Source organism: Tinamus guttatus, unplaced genomic scaffold (genome assembly GCF_059628265.1).
Source record: "Tinamus guttatus ecotype Peru unplaced genomic scaffold, ASM5962826v1 Tinamus_guttatus_pri_ptg000639l, whole genome shotgun sequence".
In the NCBI taxonomy this organism is placed as follows: domain Eukaryota; kingdom Metazoa; phylum Chordata; class Aves; order Tinamiformes; family Tinamidae; genus Tinamus; species Tinamus guttatus.
In genome coordinates this window covers 4,929,240-4,949,741 of record NW_028289173.1, presented here as the reverse complement: position 1 = coordinate 4,949,741, position 20,502 = coordinate 4,929,240, and the positions used below count along the sequence as shown (strand labels likewise).

Below are 20,502 nucleotides of genomic sequence, written 5' to 3'. Positions count from 1 at the left end.
GCCTCACTCTTCCACTGTCAAAACTGTCATCTCACCAAACTGAAATAACTTTCCAGTATTGCTACAGGGCAGACATTTCCACATTGGTAATACTGGGAGCCACGTTCAACCACCAGTCAGAACTGTCTAGGCTCCAGCTTTCCATAATGCTGTCTTACAAGGGCAGTAATTGCTGACAAAAGAAAAAATATATTAGCCATTCATCATTCTGTTTTTTTTTTTTTTTTTTTCAGGCAGTACTTATTTTATCAATGTTTGTGAGAAGTTAGTTTCTTATGGTCTTTCCCTTCGTCGTATCTCCTACAAAAAGAAAAAAAAAATCTAAAAATTCTACTATCATATGTGCATCTAGCTGTCTGTACGAGATCACCCACTGCAGCTTGCTGGGTCAGGACTTCCCAACTAGCTCTTCAACACCTTGTAGTAAAGACATATTATGCACTTCATTATGCAGTTCAATAAGACACTTACAGAGAGATAATCATCAACTTTTTACTTATGTACTAGTGGGCACTTCCCTGCTTTTTGGATGTGGTGTAGCTCGGTAACCAACTTGTAGTTTACTACCACTGCAGAGCACATTCTACTTCTCAGGAAGTATCATGCTTCTATAATACATAAACTTCAGTAATGGAGGATCCCTTTCTCTGCTGTTATAAATCAGAAAATAGTTGAGCTACACCTGGATAAAATGTGATGAAAGGAACTGAAGAAAACAGTTTTAGCAAAGTGTCTTGTTGATACTGGCCTTCTCCTGAAAGTAAGCAAATTACGCTATCTTTCATTACCACACCATCCCTTGAAATAATGCACCAGACCTTCACCTGGCATGACCATATCATTCAGTGAATATTCAGCCGTATTGATCTGTGTGCACAGAAGAACTTACACTGGTCAAAAAGTGATTATTTAAGAATGAGAGGCAATACATAATACCTAATCGAAAAAAAAAAAAAAAAAAAAACGAACAAAAAAAAATAGAAAGCAAAGTATTGCAAGAAGGCTCAAAGTAAATAAATAAATAAATATATAAATAACAAACTTAGTCCAAAACAACCACCCACTATACTCCATATGAGACTTCAGAAATTACTCTGTGTTACAAATATACACTCATTTCTTAAGCATGGGTCCAAGTACTTGTGCAAATTGGTAAGGCTGCACTATTCTCAAATTAAAATTTCAACCAACCTGGATTATGATTGGTGTTTTTTAAAGTCTCTGTGGCTGTCAAAACATGAAACATCAGAGTTAAAAACAAGTCCACACAGTGATCTTAAGTGTTCAAATTTGCAGTACGCTGTTACATCTTAAAAACTATTTCTGTTACTGCATTTCTGTTATAGATAAGTAAGATAAAAGTAGAGAACCTAATGTGTTTCTCAAAGTAAGCATTTCTTTCAAATTTTGGTGATTTCAAGAAATGATAAAGCTCTTATATTAGCCATTTTTTACTCTTATGAACTCTGAGTAGTCTTGCCTATTATTATATAGGCTACACGTCATTAACTACCTGTATTCCTTCCCAAATTAAAACTAAGAAGCTAAAGAGAAATATTAGCATTCTGTTATTTCTCCTTGATTTTTCCTAATATTATTCCAAGAAGAAAACAGATTCAGCAAAAACTTTTCCCTTGTAAGCCTGAAAGGTAGGAAAAGCATTTTTTTTCTAAGAGTACTATTAGAAGGTTAGGTTTTTTTGGACATTCACACATCAAAACACTAAGCAAATGGCACCAAACTCTGGTTACAGTTGCTTTAATCTCTTGTATTTCTGCTAAAGCTGATGGAGCTAACTGAAACTATTCTTAAGGCAAGGATCCTGATCATGACAAGAGTGACTTAACTCCCACCGCAGTACACACACCCCCAGCTAACAGCAAAGCTTGAGACTTCACATCACAGACTTGGCTTCTCCACAGGAACATCAAATTGGAAGGAGACTTAGGATCAGCAGTTCCATCAGAGCAATATCAAAGTTGTAACAAATGGAGGAGGAGCCTACGGGACCAAAATAGCAAGGAGCCCTCATGTTTTTCTTTCCAAAATGGCACAAGCCTACAGAAAAGCAACATGAACAATAAATATGTTCATATAATTTCTAACTCACCCTACAGTTTTTTATTATTATTATTAGAAACCAAAATTATCCTTACTTTTTCCCTCATTCTATGTCAATCATACTGTTTTTACTGTATTATTATAACTGAAAACATATAGAGCTATTTGCCCATCAGATCCTATGGTGTGCATGGAAAACACTGCAGTGAAATGTTTAAAGAGAACAAAGTATTAAGGCTTATAAAAGAATGAGTTTAATTAATTTAATTCTCCTTTAATTTTCAACTTCTGTTGTCATCTCCTCCAATGGAAAGTGTTACACCAGATTCTACCACCAAGGATTTGACACAGCATTTAAGGTAAATGCTGCCTACCCAATGTACTACAAAGCTTCACAGCTGTGTCCCAAAAGACTTAAATGACTACTCAAACTCTATTGATATCACCCTTTTTTTGCCTCCCCTCCCCTCGCCTCGCCTCTCCTCTCCTCTCCTCGACAGTTACTATTATGGTCCATTACATATTTGTATGTAAGACTCAAATTATTTTATTTTGCACAAAGCTATAATTTACACAATTGCATTCCTGTAAAATTTGAATTTATTTTTTTCATTTATAGACAGACCACAATAAAAGGCTAAGAATACAGCTTTGTGCGTTATTTTCAAGTTCAATTTTAGAGTGTTTTCATCAAGTCCCAGTACTTTAAACGGCAGAGAAAACCTGTCATTGTATAAGAGGCTTTTAATTAACTGTGGACTCTTAACTCAAACTTAATACCAACATTATTGTTCATAAAGTACTGCAGGAAGAAAAGGGATGATTAAGTGGAATTTAAGTTGCATTGTTTTTATGGGCTATAGAGAAAGGCATTTTAAAGCCATGTGTTGAAAACCATCTTGTCAGAAGTTCAGGGTCATAATCCACAAACTTCCAAACTACACCAGACTGCATTCATTAGTCTTATGAATTTAGGGAATCTATTGCATGAATTTAGAGAACCTGTTATATGTATCTGCCTCTTAATTCAACATTCACATGCAAATAAAAATCTCAAATACAAGTTGGTCTGAAATTGACTCTATCGTGCATTTGCCCATCTAACTGTTTAGAAAGCTTCCTTTTAAAACATCATTTTAAAATTTTAACCTCAATGCATTGACAAGACAGACACACTGATACACAATATCAGACTCAAGGCTTTCCCTCAGAGTGAAAGGACTATGAAATGGAATACGATGTTTGAAGTGAATGCTGGTCCACTGCAGACTACTGCAAGGGCTGAGTGAATAGGCAACATGTCAGGTACCCTTGCTACAGAGTTCTGGCAAGCTTAAAGGAAACTTGTGATGCTTTGTTTCATGTTCCTGTCAGATGCACAAAAAATCAGGAATAGTTTTACATAGATTTTCTAACCTCTCCTGGGACTTTCATGATTGAAGAGAATGCCGTTCACAGCAAAAAGATTGTAGGCCTCTCTGAAGTTCACCACAATCCAGTAGGCATACAGTTTTGCTGCTCCTATAAAAAAAAAAAAAAGTTATGTATATCCACTCAGCTTTTACACAGTCCCCAGATAGAGACATATACGCTCTTCTCTCACACATGCAGGGTGGTGTCTGCCATCCATTAAAATAACCATCCATTAAAATTTGATTAATTCCCTAAATGTGTCATGTTTCGCATGGAAAAAAAAGACTCCAGCCCAATAAAGAGCAGTTGAATGGGAAAATATTCCTTTTCTGTACAGCCTCAGAACCAGTCAGGAAGTGTTTAAGTGCTCTCTCACTTGTTTCCTTATGCACATTCAAGCATAGCACTTTTTCTTTTACAATATAATTAACACAGCCAGAGCGTGTGAAATACGCCACTGTGTGACCTCTGCTAATAAAAAAAAAAATGACTTTGGAGGAATAAAAGCGAAAATCTGGTGCCTTAACACTCAAATTGATTTGAAACTTTATCACCAAATTCTTCCCTGCACATTGCTTTAATAAGTGTTTCAAATGTAATGCAAGTTCATGAAGGAAGAAGTGAGCTCTTGGGAGTTTTTCATTTAGGCAACAAAAAGAATATGAAACCTTATCACTTCAATGCTATCTTACAGTCCTTTGTGAGGGAAGAGCCACCCTTCCCCCTGCTCTTTAGAAGAGCTCTCCACTTGTGATCTGAATGAACAGTCTTGTGAAGTGAGATGGTAATTTCCAACCCCCAGGCAATGGCAGCAAGCACTTTATATATAGTAATTCATAAAGGTATGCCTCTCGACATGTCTAGTCACTTTAGCTCTATCGTCATTCTCATCTCACACCCCGATGACTTCAGCCCTGAGACATGAGCTGGGAGAACAGACGTACAGACACTGACACACACACACACACACACAAGCAATCCTTACCATAAGGCGATCTTGGGTAAAAAGGGGTGGTCTCTTTCTGTGGGATTTCTTGCACTTTCCCAAAAAGTTCACTGGTAGAGGCTTGGTAGAATTTCACTGAGTTGATAAGGCCACAGGTCTTAATAGCATCCAGGAGCCGTAAAGTGCCAACCCCATCAACATCGGCAGTATATTCTGCTAAGTCAAAAGAAATCTTGGGGAGGAGGGGTATAAAAAGAAATGGAAAAACACTGGTTTACTAATGACATCAGAACATGCAGTGATCATGTACAACCAAAACAAAGTAATAAATCATTTGTCATGAAACCATCTAGACACTTTTGGATGAACTTGATGCTCGATTTACAAAAGTACCCTCAAAGGATTTCTAAGAATAAACAAGTAGTTCCATAAATAGCTGGACTGAAAGAATGGTGTCCCATGAATCCCTCTCTCTCAGAGTTATTTTCCTGTGTGAGGTAATGGGCAAGCCTCCACGCAGTGGGAGCATTATCAGGCTGTCTCTCATCTCCACAGCTGCCAATTTTCACAACATTTGCTTGGGCTTAATATCTTTGACACAATTGAGTATGGTAAAAAATGTCTTTAATATATTTTAAAGTATAGGGTGGACAGACAGTATGATAATGTAAAAAATTACCAAAAACACTAAGCAAAGTCTAAAGTTTTGTAATTTAAATATACATAAAATGTAAGAGAAGAGAAGAAATAGCTGCTATTAAACAAAACTCACAATCCCATATGGCCAAGGAGTATTAGAGTCCTGACTTGGGTGCATAAGGTAGGGAGACAGTGAAGTCATGGAGGTAACCAAAGAAAGCAGACATCTCGTATAGTTGATATATTCTTCAAGATATGATAAAAGGCTCATGGGTGTTTGTAGGGCAAGGCTCCCCTTCTCCCTCTGCTTCAGTGGTTCTCAGTTATCTTTATGGAGGGTTTGACTGCGGCACATGCCACAAGATGGTGTTTCAGCCTAAGCCTTCAGTGAACGCTATCAGAACACATTAATTCTAGTCATTTCAGTTACAGAAGAAAAATTAAGAAATTGAAAAAGTCAGCTGACGGTAAGAGATATGTTGTAACTGCCTCAGGAGAAAACCAGCTTAGAATAATATTCACTGTGGTTGCTCTGAGGCTACGGGCTAGGGGTTCAGACGAGCCAGCAGAGCTCCTGCACTCCAACAAATCTCCTCACGCTGGTGCCCAGCCCAGAAGCACGTTCCTCTTCCCAACCCAATATTTTGGTTCATCATGTCATTTTTTTTTAAATAACAACAACAACAACAACAACAATAATAATAAATCCCTGGTTTTAGTAACAAAACCATAAAAAGAAAGTGGCACTGGACCTCTAGAGTGCTCTCTTTCATTGCCTTGGCCCAAGGAAGAATGTGTCACCTTGAAAAAGAACATCCCTGTGTCACCTTGAAAAAGAGCATCCCTGTGTCACCACTGATAACTTCCAGCAATAAGCTTCCAGGAACAGTGATGGCAAAGTCACAGCCTCTTGATTTGACCTAGGCCAGAAGTTAGTGAGACTACCAAAAATATATAGATCTGTGATCCTCTCCCTCTTCTATCTTCAATGGTAGGGTGACTACTAACGGAGTACAACGTGAATGACTATTGCTGGCAGCTGAACTATCACAGTGAAATCAATGGGAAACTTGACACTTGTTGGGTATTTTTTTCAGCTTTTCTGTAGATTCAGACAGATATCACAAATTCCTTTCTCCTGTTAAAGCACTTTCTCTATTCAGTAACCACCAGAGGTTTCAGGCTTATTTACACAGCAGGTGAAATCAAAATAATTAGATTAATTTTAATTTGCACTTCTAGTTAATTTAACACAAGAAAGAAATTAGCTAAACCATGTTACCGTACTCCAAAATAAAAATGTTCTCACATATTTTTGAACCAAAATAGCTAAAGGTTCGAATTAAAACAAATTAAACTATATTTTTTTACCCAACAAGAAAAGCGAAACCTTATACTTTGCTTATTAACCTGGCACAACCTAGCTGAAATGCAGCACTGATCTACCAAGGAGTGCTGAGCATTTTCTGTTTTAAGCCATTTGCCACAGAAACGACAGCCGCTGAAGCCCTCTCAGCTTCGATGTTACAGTAACTCTTGGGAAAACATCTTAATGAACGGGTGAAATTGTCAACGTGCACTAATGAACATCAATTAGTATATTTACCATATGACTAGGGCCTTTATAGTAATATCACAGTACTGCTTCCGATTGCTTCCAGTATTGCAACTCTGCAAATGTAAATCTTTGCTGACATATTCTGCTTCACAGATTCTAATATGCACATCTCAGGTGGTCTTAAATCAGAAAAAAATACCTTTCCAGTGATCCCAGGTTATCAACCCCCTTACCAAAGCAAGCAATGAGGCCACAGGAGCAGCTCCAGGGACTGCTCTCAGCAGTCAATGCCCAGGGCAGTTTCACAAGATCTGCTTGTCCCTGTTGCCTCATGGATGACCTCAATCTTCACACAGAAAAATCAGGCTCCTCAGGCTGTGAGGCCACCCTGTTTGCCAGCCTCTGTGTGTCTTCGGAGCAGAAGCTGACAGCTTTCTGTGTGTCTGCTGCTTTCCTAACGTGGCCTGTTGTTCACTAGGGACAGGACTTGGACCACCAAACCATGGCATTTTGCTACAGCTGCAGTCACAAAAATGAAAAGTCTTATCCACTAAAACCTGCAATACAAAAAAATGCAGGACTCTCAGGACACTGCAGTGGCAGTAACAGCTCACATGACTTCACACCAGATTTTAATTTGATTCTAATTCAAAGTTAACAATGTAAACGAGTTTTATAAAATGGCAATATCAGGTGGATTAGACATTTATCAATGAAGTGGAACAGAGCAGGGAAAAGCGCTCAGAGAAGAGCTAGATTCTCTAAATGTCACTCCTAGAAATGATCTTTGCACAGGCACTGAGCTCAGTGGGACTACTTTCATGGAAGGAACAACTTTCATGGAAATGATTGTTTGGAAAAAAAGGTGTAGGAAGGTTAAAAACAAGCCATGCCTTCTAACAGATTAAAGATTCACCCATTGTAAAAACAAAGCTTAGGTAATCCTAAAAAGATCAGTGTTTTCACGTGGCCTGTGACAACCACTTTAAACGCATACATTAGGAAGTTCATCTCTCCATACGCCTGTAAGGAGAGTGGCAAATCAGAGCATCCCAGTAGAGATGCTCTTGGCGATGCTTTGTAGAAACTCCTCAAAGAGTAGATACTGACTATCCTTTAACTTTGCTACCATTCTAGCATCAAAGCCCCCAAACTGTCAACTATTACCAGCTTCTGTGTAAAGACTCATTGCAACTAAGAAGTGTTTCTGACAACCACCAGGTGAATGCAGAATTACTGGAGTAGGGAAAATAAACTTCCTTGTCTCGCATGAACTTTTGAAATATGAATCTTTTGAACAAAGAGTTTTAAAGGCCTAGCGTCAACGCTTCTTTGCTCTCTTTGGACAGGTTATTTGTGACTGACTTGAAAGCATCACCTAACAACAAAACAAAAATTGTCCATTTGAAATACCTTAGCATACTCCATTCAAAAAGTAGATGTAGCAGTGTATTGTTACAAGTGGACAGCTCAATACGGAGAGATTGAAATCCTTAGTTAAAAATATTTGAGTTCCAAGTCTTCTGGCACTGAAAAGCTTGCAGAATTGGCTCAAAAATATTAAAAAGGAACTAAATTTCTTGAGTACGAAGGAGTTTCGTAAACTAAGTATCATAGCTCATATGAATTTCACTGCTAGCCGTCATGGTAAATGTCAAAAGCATTTTTGGTAAGTGCAAATTTCCACAGAAAGTTATCCATAGCTTGATAAAATATCTGGGAAAAGCCTGATTTGTTTGTGTAGGAAGTTCCTGGTATCACATGACAAATGGGACACTAGCTCACACTATCTAACACAGGATGACAGCGAGTGTAGTGAACTATATATATGGTTTATTTTGAATTCAAATACTTTTTCCCATTTCTTTCTAATTGCCAGATTCAGTCCTTACGCAAGATCAAAATTTAATAGAGCGATATTTTAAATGATGTTTCCCAATTGATCATTCAAAACCTAACTGAGCAAGATCTTCAACAAGATTTAAGAGCTTGCTGAAGGCTATCTAAATGGAAACATATGGGCCTTTTACCTTCCACAAGGACACATTCCTATCATGTCGATGGGTACTATATAGAACCCCACAGACTTAATTCTGACTACCAGCACTGGTCAATATTCTGAAAATAAATACCAAGTGAGAACACCTATAGGTGTGGCAATAAAAGTTCTTTTCTGTTTTGTATTTAAAATGATCAGGAGGATGGGCTGCAACCCATCCTAACAAAACAGGTTAGCTTCCTACCCAGAATAATGTGTGCTAGAGGAATATGCTCTAATGCTCTACCTAAGGTGTATAAATAATGATTTAAATTTCATCTCCTTTCTACAACTTTCTCAGCTCCAGAATATGGGTTTTTTAGAGGGCTGGTGAAATCTCAGGAAGAAATAGGATGATTAAAATGCAAGTTACTCATCTTTCACTGTAAAAACAGAAGTGGCTAATCTAATTATCGTATCAAATATATGTTCCTTGTACTCTTTAAAAGTTTACAGTAGTTTTCTTAGATTTATCAAAGTAGAAAATACTTATCAGATCTCTCAAAGCTTTGAGAAAGGTTTACACCTGAGAAGAAAATCACAAAGAAGAGAAAACTGCTCAAAAATGCTTCATGTCTCACAAGCTTCATAGCGGTTACGTTTTTGTATTCATTAAAATAAATTCTGTTTGCTTTGAATATTCTGTGTGCTTTTTACTGCCAATAAAAACCACTGGGATCACTTATATCATCTCAATAAACAAACTGCTCAACCCCAAGGAAGCGGCATTTAAAGCATAACATTCCAGTTGCTAAATCTAATACATAATGTGGGCCAAACATTCCTATAAAGCTCTAACGCACTAAAAAAAATCGTAGGGATTTTAGGAAATCTAAAGATTTCTGTGGGGAAAGGCATAGAAGGCATGGGGAAGGACCTATATTTCTACCAAAACTTCAAGTAACCTCTAGAGAAAATGACAACCTCTCTCTCTTCTCTCCCAGCCCCTTAAATCATAATGAACTCATTGCCCTCTCACCCAATAAAAGTTGAGTAGTTGAGTAGCTAGAAGATACAGCTCCCCAGAAAACACCTATATATATATATATATTTAAAAAATAGTCAGTTCAATAGGTCTGTATTGCTTATTGTAAAATTACATTCTTGATATAGTAAAGACTTACTCCTTAGCTAAAAAGAATGGACTGAAAAGAGTAACAATTGAAATGTTGGGTAAAAGGAGTGTGCCCTTTTGTAGATCTACCTTCATGACTCCTTCTTTATCCATTGTAAAAACTTTTATAAAACAGAAAAAAAAAGTGTTCTGTATAAAATTAGAGTGGTCTAAAAACATGATTACAGAGCATTAGCACGGAAAAAGCTTTACAAGTACACACAGAAGTTAACATTTTTTCCTTTTTCCTAAACTTCATGTTAGCCCAAGACACATTCACAATATTGCTGCAAGAGAGGCTGATGATCAACTTTTATTCCTCAATTCAGATCCTCCTGACAATCAAGGAGTCTCTCTTTCACTTGCCTGTTTGTTTGTTTATTTAATTAGATCTCAGATCTGGAAACCGTGATTTTCAACTGTAACTGTGAGTTACTTACGAAGCAAAAAGCAGTGCAATAATAAAAGATCCGCCTCTGCCACTACTGATACTGGGGCCTCGTGATGCAGCTCCATTGCAGCTGCATTACATTCTGGACTGTAGGCTGTGACCTGCAAGCCTACGTTAAGCTGCTCTAAGCTTGCTTTTGACATCAGTGGACAAGAAATTCACATTCATACCTGAGTGAGAAGACCCAAACCAAAGTGAGAAAAAAAGCTATATCTATTTAGTATTTAGATGATCCTTCATGGTCTTTGTGTTCTACACATTGTCCTTTAGGGACCCAGAAAGTCCTACGCAAGCAGTCACAAAGTGCTTTTCCTTATGCATAAAAAAGAAGCTCAAATGTAAGTCTGTTCATTGCCCCAAATGCACACCTGCTTTCGCACCCTTAAAAAAAAAGGAGAAACGAGGGGTGAAGCAGAGTTCGATTTCCTTACGGCTACCCAGTGTTCATTTCCCTAAGCATGTGGAACCGACTGGGGGCAAGAAGGGAGCTGGAGGAAGCAGAACCCTCACAACAAAACTGTGCTTGTAACCCTAAAAAAAAAAAAATCCCCCAAATCACTCAGGATACCAACTGCAGACATCCCCCACCATTCATTTTGTCCCAAAGGGACAAATCCAAAGCACCTACCACCTTTCCACTTCACAAGCACTAAAAAAATTAATGCACAGCTATGTTAAACTGCTATAGCCCGGATGAGATGCAACAGGAGTGCTGCTAAACTGCCTGAGGTCTCCAACTGTCTTGCAGTTGCACTGCCCTGCAGCAGCACTTAGAGCAAATGTTGCTTATGCAGGGGGGGAAGCAGCTTTCTCTGTGCAGTTAAAATAGTCAAGGATTTTAGCAAGAGCCCCTTAACATGTTCCACAGTGCATGTCCATATGGCAACTTCTTGGCTTGGACAAGTTTTATTTCTTTAAAGTGATCTTCCTGATTAATTTTAAGTTCTTCATGCAAGCTTTCTGAAATAATATTTACATAGAAATGCATTGGCATCATTAAAATACTTTTTTCTTCTCACAATCAGAAACTACTACGTGCTCTCATGAAGAAAAAAAAAATCAAACGAAAGCAGAGAGCAAGCATAGAAAATACTCAAACGCTCCTTGAGATTTTTTTTTTCAATCAAAATTATAGGGGTTGATAGTTAAATATATTACTCAATTTCTATAACAAGTGGGGCTCCTAGTAGTCTCAGGGCAAACTGCAGGTGCAGTTGTAAATCTAGCTCATGAGGTCATTCACCCTTGCCTTTAAAGCAGCCTAGTAGATGCCTGGCCAAATAAGTATACGAGAATCACCAGTTACCTGTTGTGCTTATGTTTCAATGCCACAATTTGAAATGGGAATACACATCACATTTGAGGTCCAAGTTAATAAAAAAAAGCCTCCCACATCCTGCACAGTTGTCTTAGTCACTGAACTATTGACTGAAAGGTCAAAAATCTCTGAGTAGATGTTTGTAAATTATTTATTTTTCTAAATACCAAATAGCTAATTGAAGTGCATTAAAAGAATTTAAGTCTCTGGATTACGAGAAAAACATGTGCCCAGAGAGAACTCAAAAGGCAATGGACTGGGTTGTTGCAACAATAAAAATTGCAAATAGATGGTAGGGAAGCCCTTTTCACACCAAGGGTGGTCAAACACTGAACCAGGTTGCTCGGAGAGGCTGTGGACTCTCCATCCTTAGAGATAATTCAGAAGTCAACTGCGCATGGCCCCGAGCCACGTGCTGTAAACTGGCCCTGCTCTGTGGAGTTAGTCCAGACGACATTTGGAAGTCCCTTCCAATCTCAAGTATTTCATAATTCTAATAAAATTAAGATTATGGCACTGTGTTTCAGATATGCAACATCATGCAGTGAGTAGAAAAAGCAAAATGTTCAGCAAAATTATTCAGTGCAAAAGATCAAGGCCAGATCCTGCAGAAAAGCGGCAAATTCCAGGGAGGGAATGGAGCACTGTTCACAGCAGCTTTTAGGAGGTACATAGTCCAACTTGCTATTCATCATAGCTCCTCCACAGAAGAGCTCTATATACAGGAATGCTCAGATCTGATAGCAATAAAATGCCAAAGTGAAGGAGGAGAAGGAGGAAGAATATCACAGAACACGAGATTCAGTATGGCCATAAACCTTTGTCACAAAAATGTAACCTCCCCATTAGTTTTGCTTATCTTCTCATCCATTTGTTATTAATTTGACGGAACTGGGGAGTTGTCAGGGTTATGTGATGTAAGGAATTTATCTTGCAGAACAATCTCCAACCCACTGTTCAAAGTCCTTAGTTTCAAATTACAGAGATTAGAAAAGAAGCTTTTTAAAAAAAGAAGCGTGATTGTTTATTCTTTTTAAGCATTTTTTTTCAAGGAGAGTTTTAACAATATACATATTTATCGAACTTTTAAAGCACAGAAAATATGCATAAAGTCAGGATGGGTTTGAGTGTTTGAAATTTTGTATCTCCAATGGGTAGTGACATTATAATACCCTAGAAGTTTTCATACATAGTGAAGTCCAGCTGTGCCAGAGGCTTTAAACTCTACTCAACAGAAAGACAAAAAGGGGCAACTTGCAGAATCACTAGAGAACGTTCAAAGGGAGATGTAAAAAGATAGCCAATTCATTTTGCTTTATAAGTGCCAAGGGAATAGAGGGAGCTATGAATAAAGTGCATGCAGGGAATGCAGTCACTTTGGAAGAAATAGCATAATTTTTTATTCACTTCCGTATATTAAAAATGAATTAAAAGCGTACAGGTTATTTTAAAATAATCTCCAATACTACAGCTAGGTTATAATACTAATACTTTCATAAATTATAATATACATATGTGTATATGACTTCTGATGCTTTTAAAAATCTTCTATCCTTGCTTCCTTGATGCTCTAAAGCATTTAGAATGATGCAGAAGCTTCACTGCAAAAAAAAAGGGAGAGAAAATAAATCCACAGTCTCCCCCCCCGCCCAAAAGTATACCTTCATCTCCTATTTGCTTTATGATTTTGATAGACTTTTTATGGATGGCAAGAGAGGCAGATATTGAATTAAGGCAATGATGTGGCTGCAGCAAGGCTTTGTTGGCAACAAACATGTGGTCTCTCTGTTTCTTCCGAGCTAACAAGACTGCAAAACAGTCTCAATACAATGGACCCCCTCAAATGCAGACAGAAATGCTGTACTGCCTAGAAACTAGAATTACCCCAAGGGTTTATGAATTACAGTGTAGCCAGACTCTCTCAACTCCTACTGCTGCAAAAGGGAAAATCTCACAGAGTTTATGGGTCCTGCCAGAAGTTTTACCTTTTCAACAATACGTATTTTCAGAAATTATTATTTATCGCTGAAGAAAATTACTTCCTGGACTGCAATTCCTCATGCCAACCTTGTTCTAGAGAGCTCAGTTCAAACAGCTGTTTAAGTACCCTCAAAGTAGCAAAAATGTACATCTCTCCAAGACAGGAAAATTTTAAAATTAAATTTATTTATTTATTAATTTATTAATTTATTTAAAAGTAATAAAAAGAAATTAAAACTTAAAATTTATATTCAAATATATTTAATAATATGTAGATTTCAGGTAGATTTGAATAAGGACAAGGGCCTTTTTCTCATAGGCATTTAAACTAGAAATCAGATCCATCAAAAAAAAGATGAAGAAACTTTGTAAAATCATTTCTCACATTCATTTCATTCATCTCAAGTTTTTCAACTTCAAATACAAATTTAACATCTTTAGAAAATGGAAAGCATTTTTGCAAAAATAATTTTATTTTGTTTTTCCCCTTTACTATTAGGAAACCTATTATGAAAGTATTCTGAAAATACATTATTGCTCAAACTATTATTACCATAATTATAGGAAAAGGAAAAGGGAAAAGGAAAAGGGAAAAGGAAAAGGGAAAAGGAAAAGGGAAAAGGAAAAGGGAAAAGGAAAAGGGAAAAGGAAAAGGGAAAAGGAAAAGGGAAAAGGAAAAGGGAAAAGGAAAAGGGAAAAGGAAAAGGGAAAAGGAAAAGGGAAAAGGAAAAGGGAAAAGGAAAAGGGAAAAGGAAAAGGGAAAAGGAAAAGGGAAAAGGAAAAGGGAAAAGGGAAAAGGGAAAAGGGAAAAGGGAAAGGGAAAAGGGAAAGGGAAAAGGGAAAGGGAAAAGGGAAAGGAAGCATTGAATGTTGGTGAGATCTTATAAAATATTCTGAACAAGCTGGACACAAGCATCTATAAAGATCATAGATGCTATATGAAAAAAAGCTCCCCTAACATTTAACAAGAGCTTTTGCCTTTCAATCTACGGGAATTTCTGCAATTTTCATCCTCTCAAAGGAAAGTATTTTCTCCTTCTCCCAAAAAGAAGGGATTTTTTGCTATCTTCTTCCTCACAGCTAACTTCCCTGCTTCACAGGGATATTGCAAGGAAAATGCATTAGGTGAATGTACTTGTATTCATAGCAACTGGATCAGAAATGCAACTAAACGGACTGCCCAGACACATTCACAACTCATCCATTCGATGTAAAACTAAGACTGCAGACACACAGTCAAGTCATTGCAATGTAACAGTTACTATTTTTCTGCAGAGCTGAAGTTAACAGTGTCTGGGAGTACTCTTAAAGCACAGAAAAGGCAACATAATGCAACCGAGCTCGTTTTTACCGGGAGCTACTATAAAACCAAATCACTTCATCCATCATGGCCTAAGAGCGGAGAGTTCCTCAGCTCTGAGCAGAGGTTGCAGCTTGCTGCCTTGTCGTGCTCTGCTTGTGGCTGAGGTAGGTCTCCCAAGATAGGAATAAGAACTTGAACATTTGAGGAAATATCCATGGCTCTGCATGCACAGATAATGGCTTTAAGCACCAAGTCTTGGCCACCGCCAGCCAGGGGACATTCTTCACTGATGTTGGACAAGGCCCTAAAGCTTTGGTGCGGCAAAGGCAGGCTCTCTCCTCACCAGCAGACAAATGCCATCTGCCTCCACTCGTGCACCACGGTTTACCCTTTCCATAGTGAAGTCATGTTCTGTGCAAAGATACTACTCTGTGAGAAAAGCACTGCAAAAATATATCTTCAAAACACAAGATGAGCTTCGTTATGTTGCACTGACTCCTGCAATCACTTTCCTTGGTAAGTCCGAAGTCTTATGTTATATCTGCATGGTCCTAGCTCCACTTTCTGGTTTGCCATAGCACAATCAGAAAAAGCAAGAGCAAAAACTCCTCCTTCACTAGAGAAAGCTCAGCATACTTCAGACTTCTGCATAATTGGCTTGTGAGACCCTTGTTTTTGCTGAACATGCATGAAAAATTAGATTTTGATGACTTGTTACAGGGGCCAAATTTGGATGGATATGTATGCACTGACAAAAGACATGCTCCTGCACTTGCCCTTTTCCAAGTTTCTCCTCCAGTATTCCAGTAGGAATGAATGGGAAAAAGAACAGGCATGCTGTTGCATGTCAAGAAATAGTCACTTTTTTTTTTTTTTTTTTCTCCAATTTTCATTTTTGGACAGGGAAAAGAAATGGCTTTCAATGCATAAAGGTTACCTTCCCTCAAATTTTACAGCCATGCTCTGAAAAAAGACCACATTGCAATTGCTTTTTTTTTTCCCCATAAAACCAAAACTTTTTTTTTCCTTTACTTGTTCTTGACCATCTTTTCAGGCAAGATAGAAATACTATTCACTGAATATCTCAAAACAGATTGCACTAATTCCCTATGCCATGCAGAAAGCAACAAAAGTGCATTGCACTATTATCACTGTTTTTGCCATGAAGATTTCAATGTGGTTATACTTTAGAAAACATGCATTTTCTTAAATTGTATCCTTTAAGGTAGTACTCAACTGTTTTCTATGTGAAAGTTAGCACTTTGAATTCAAAGAGCAACCCCCTCATAAAACAATCTATTTAATCATGTTATCAGCCTCACAAGGATATGGGTGCCTAGCTAAAAATGTGTGGGATGGATCAGAAAAAATCATGCCCCTTGAAAGATTCGTGGGGTAGGTGAAAAGGCCAAGGGACAGTCAGCTTCAAAGAATGAGGCCTGCTGGTTACAGTTTTTCTCTATTTTTCTCTTTTCAGAACAAGCATGATGCCACTCTTAGAATCACAATCAGCCAAATCTGCTGATGGCACCCCTCTTTGCCTTTATTTTCTTATTTTAATTACTAAGTATGAAAGCCTCTCTATCACAATCCTTGCAAAATCATGTACAGGCATTAATTTAGAAAGCATATTTCTGCTCTGACAGTCATGAGGCATGGCAATCATAAATCAAACAAGATCACCGCAATTGATTTGTGTCCTGTAATCCACAACACTAACCTCAGCTTTGTTTTTTCACCCATCTTTTGGATTTTGATGCAGAGGAAAAGAAAAGGAATAATAGCAGCCTTTCAACTGAACATTAAGCTAAATAGTTTAGGAAATAGGACATGACAGACAACTAACAGCATAAAACCAAGAAGTCCCTTCTTGCTCTTGTGAACCAGTACTACATTACTTCAGTACACATGATTATGCCCTGAGCGAATATTTAGATTTTTACCTCTTGTGATGCTGGAAGGAAAAAGAAATCAGACTGACACACACATGACAGTATTTCTACTTGTCTGTGTTACCAAGTGGGGCATTCAACACGCAAACAAATTGCCCCTTGGAGCAGCTTTGAAAAAGTCTTGATTGCCATACAGAAGGCTCCAACATCTTTCAAAGTGAACTCTGCAGCCTCAGCATGAAGCAAACTGGAAAGACAATGTGGAAGACAAGACCAAGTTGCCAAAATGTGGTGAACAAATCCTTGGCCATAATCAGTGGGAACATCGCCTTTCACAAACACAGCAAAGTCTGCAAAATTGTGTACAGCTACATTTTATTAAAAAAAAATACGTACAGTTCAGGCAGACGCCATGTTTCTATTGTATGCAAATATTTTATTTCCATTAGCACTTTTCAATCATGCCTTTTCTTTTCTGAGTGACTCATGGATATCTCAGTCAAGAAATGACAGGATCATTACCAAATGCCAAGAGGGTGCATTTATCTCCCAGAGAGAGAAATGTGGAAGAAAACATGAAAATCTATCTCAGGATTTTTTTCTTTTTTCAATCTGTCTTCCTTTTCAAATATGTTTTCTGCAAATGCCTGCAAGCTTCTTTAACACAGCACACACACCTTCTACGTACTTCCAAGCTAATAATATACTTACAAATTTAGTCAAAACTAAGCAAATTGTATTTCCAGAGCCTGACAACCAGGCAGGAAAAATCAAGTTCAACCCCATGTTTTATAAGACCGGAGTGAGCCCAAGAACAATTGAAGGCTTGAAACAGTAACTTGCCAGCAAATGCATATACGGAAGGGGGGAACCCTTAGAACTTGTACACGCCACTGAAATAGTCCTACTGCACAGGTCATTACGAGAGGTGATTGTCCATGGGGGAGACGTACTGAAGAGCTGCGAAGTATGGCTGGATGAGAAAATAATGCAAGTTAAGATCCACGATTCCACACAACACTGACATAAGCTAAGAATGCTCAGTCTCAGTGCTGCAGTAATAGTTTTAGCTAATTTCCAGAGCACTGACCCTGAGCTGCCTTGGGGCTCTGAGCATCCTCACCTGGAATACACCAAGTCCTGCCAGTAACTGCAAGAATACGCAGAGAGACATATTGGTGTTCTGTGTCAGCCAGAGAAGCAAAGGAAATTGCAAAAGAGTCATTTTGGAGTTTGGAAATATTAGTTAATTTTCAGTCCTGCAAGACTGGTATATTCTAAAGAAGCTGAGCAGAGAAGGGTGACAGTGTAAATACATAATGTAAATGGAAAATACTATAATTGCTAAAAATAAAAAAAATAGCATCTCATGTTTCACCTCTATAGCTTTTAACACCTCCCATGTTGCAAGAGTGCTTACTCCACACACAAATTTAAGCTGAGGTTCACTGTAATTGCACCTGAAAATATGTATTTTTAATACTGTTTATGTTCTAGGCAGTAATCCCTTCCTCAAAAAATGAAGGATTTAAATGAAGTCATGGTTGCTAAGTGCACTACTCAGCCATATATCATGTCCTCAGGAGTACAAAGAGTACTGGAAGGTGAAGGGTTTTAGAGTAATGTACAATTTCTGCATTAAAATACAGAGACGCCATTATATAATTTCAGCATCTTGCCAATTTTTCCTTTTGAGCAGGGGAAAGAGAGGGAAATGAGGAGGTTAAGTGGAGCCTGAACAGTACTGTTTGTACCCTGGTGAGTATCACAGAAATGATAAATGATCACTAAGTACATAGACTGATTTATACAATAAAAAATAAAACAGAGTGGGGTGGAGCCTTCGTGTGAAAATCTCATCCTTGGACAGCTCCAAGGTATGCAATGCACCCAAGTGCCTCAGATCCCTCCGGGCTGCAATTATCCCATGATAACCGCACCCGCAAGAGCCGCCTCCTCGGCTCTGCTGTGGGGCGGCGGGAACGGCGGGTAAGGAAAGGGAAAGAGGCGGACTGCGATCGTGGAAAACGGCACACGGATAGCCTGCAGTGGAGTTAAAAAGGCGTCGAGTCTCGTGTCCATATGGGGAAAAAAACAGAGATAAAGAAGAGCCATTAGGACAAACACAACCACACAACCACAAAACCAAACCACATACTTAAATCTTCAGGCTTTTTGGTAGCTCTCACTTAATATAGCCAAGGGATTAATAAACACAACAAACTTCATTAAACTTCACTCTGCAAAGGCTGGTTTATCCTTGGGAATTTTAGATAAATGGTGCTATCCTTAACCCTGCTATTTCATTGGAAAATCCTGCCATCATAGAACAAATAACTCCTCCTTTTTGTCTGTTTGCAATGCTATAAAGTATTAGAGCTTAGGGCACACTGAATTTTTCTTATAGGACAAGCATAACCCACATACTCTTTTGTAAAAGCCTGGGCTCTTCCTAACACAATAAAATATAAAATAAAAATATGAATTAAAGACTGATAAATTTCTGAACTATAGTCAGTCTATAGACTTAGCTTATATAAATCCAGTTTAAATTAATGGTATTCAGCTAGGTGCTTAATGTATGGATCTGCTTATGTAGCCTCTTAATTTTTTTTTTGTGCTATAAGCTTGCTAACCTTAGAAAAAAAAGAACTACTGGTATAAACATAGATACTTGATTTACCTTACTGAAATGATGATAATTACACTGTTTGCCAGCAACGGACCGTAACGCAGGAACTTATAAACAGCATATCCAGATAGGAGATCTAATTAGATACCAAGCCAAAACTGGATAGCAACCTTATCCCAGGAGTCTTGCTTTCCCCCAACATTACCCCAAGACATTAGTTCTCATCAACACTCAACAATCGCTGACACGTTTGTTCTGAAATTATAACTTTCTACAAAAGCAATATATTTGTATGATATTCAGTATCTGAAAAAGTCATATGCTCTTTTTTTCTCAAGAGATTCTAGTGCGCAATACAGCAATATAGGTACAGTGCATCTCAGAAGTCTGTTATAAACATTTATTATTTTCTTCAGATCCACCAGAAGTAGTAAAAATAAAGACATTTTAAGAACAGATAAAACATCTGCTCTAAAACGCATACCTTATGTACTGCAAACTTCAGATTAAATTTTTGTTTTGCTCTAAAATCAACAAGTTCATCCTTGAAATCACTCTGACCTTGAAATAATGCTCTTTGCATTGACAAAACTCATCTAACCTTAAATATATAGGGGACTTTACAGTGAAAGATGGTACAATAAAAAGATGTTAGCTGTCATGCTCGTTTTCTTACATTTCCCTTTGCTGTTCATCAACCCCTTGAATGAAGCCTTTCACCGGAGCTGAACTCTGACTTCATGATGTTTCTGCTATTGTTACAAGATGGAACAACTGCCTTGTCAAGAAGAGACTGAGCTTTTGAAATGGGAAAGGTATTTCTCACACAATGCGTCTACAGTTCATCCATCATCTGCTCATAGCTGTGTGTAAAAGAAAAAAAATGTGATGTGCTCCGCAGTGAAGATGAACTGAAAATTTCGCAGCTGGCAAGTCTGAGGCACTGTCTTCTCTGTAAAGAGCACGGCCACATACAGAGAAACTCACAGAGGGCTCACCACTTTCTTTTTCCTCACTTTACTATTTTTGGTTTGTCTGATGCTCGGCTTTACAGAAAAACAGAAATTTCATTGATATGATTTGATTTCTAAATTACTATTTTTTATTCAAAATTGTATTAAAACATTTATAAATGTTAATACTGGGGTTTTGATTTG

The 20,502-nt window shown here is 37.8% G+C and overlaps 1 protein-coding gene across 2 annotated transcripts in view; it reads right to left on the bottom strand.

Annotated features, from left to right (window-relative positions):
- GMDS (GDP-mannose 4,6-dehydratase) overlaps nt 1-20,502 on the bottom strand; it is a 403,890-nt gene that overhangs the window by 244,383 nt on the left and 139,005 nt on the right. For both annotated transcript variants that reach the window (XM_088535645.1, XM_088535646.1), the window contains exons 5-6: nt 4,460-4,652; nt 3,478-3,582 (exon numbers count right to left, since the gene is read on the bottom strand). In XM_088535645.1, the coding sequence (XP_088391771.1) occupies nt 3,478-3,582; nt 4,460-4,652 (298 nt within the window). The remainder of the gene's footprint in view (nt 1-3,477; nt 3,583-4,459; nt 4,653-20,502) is intronic.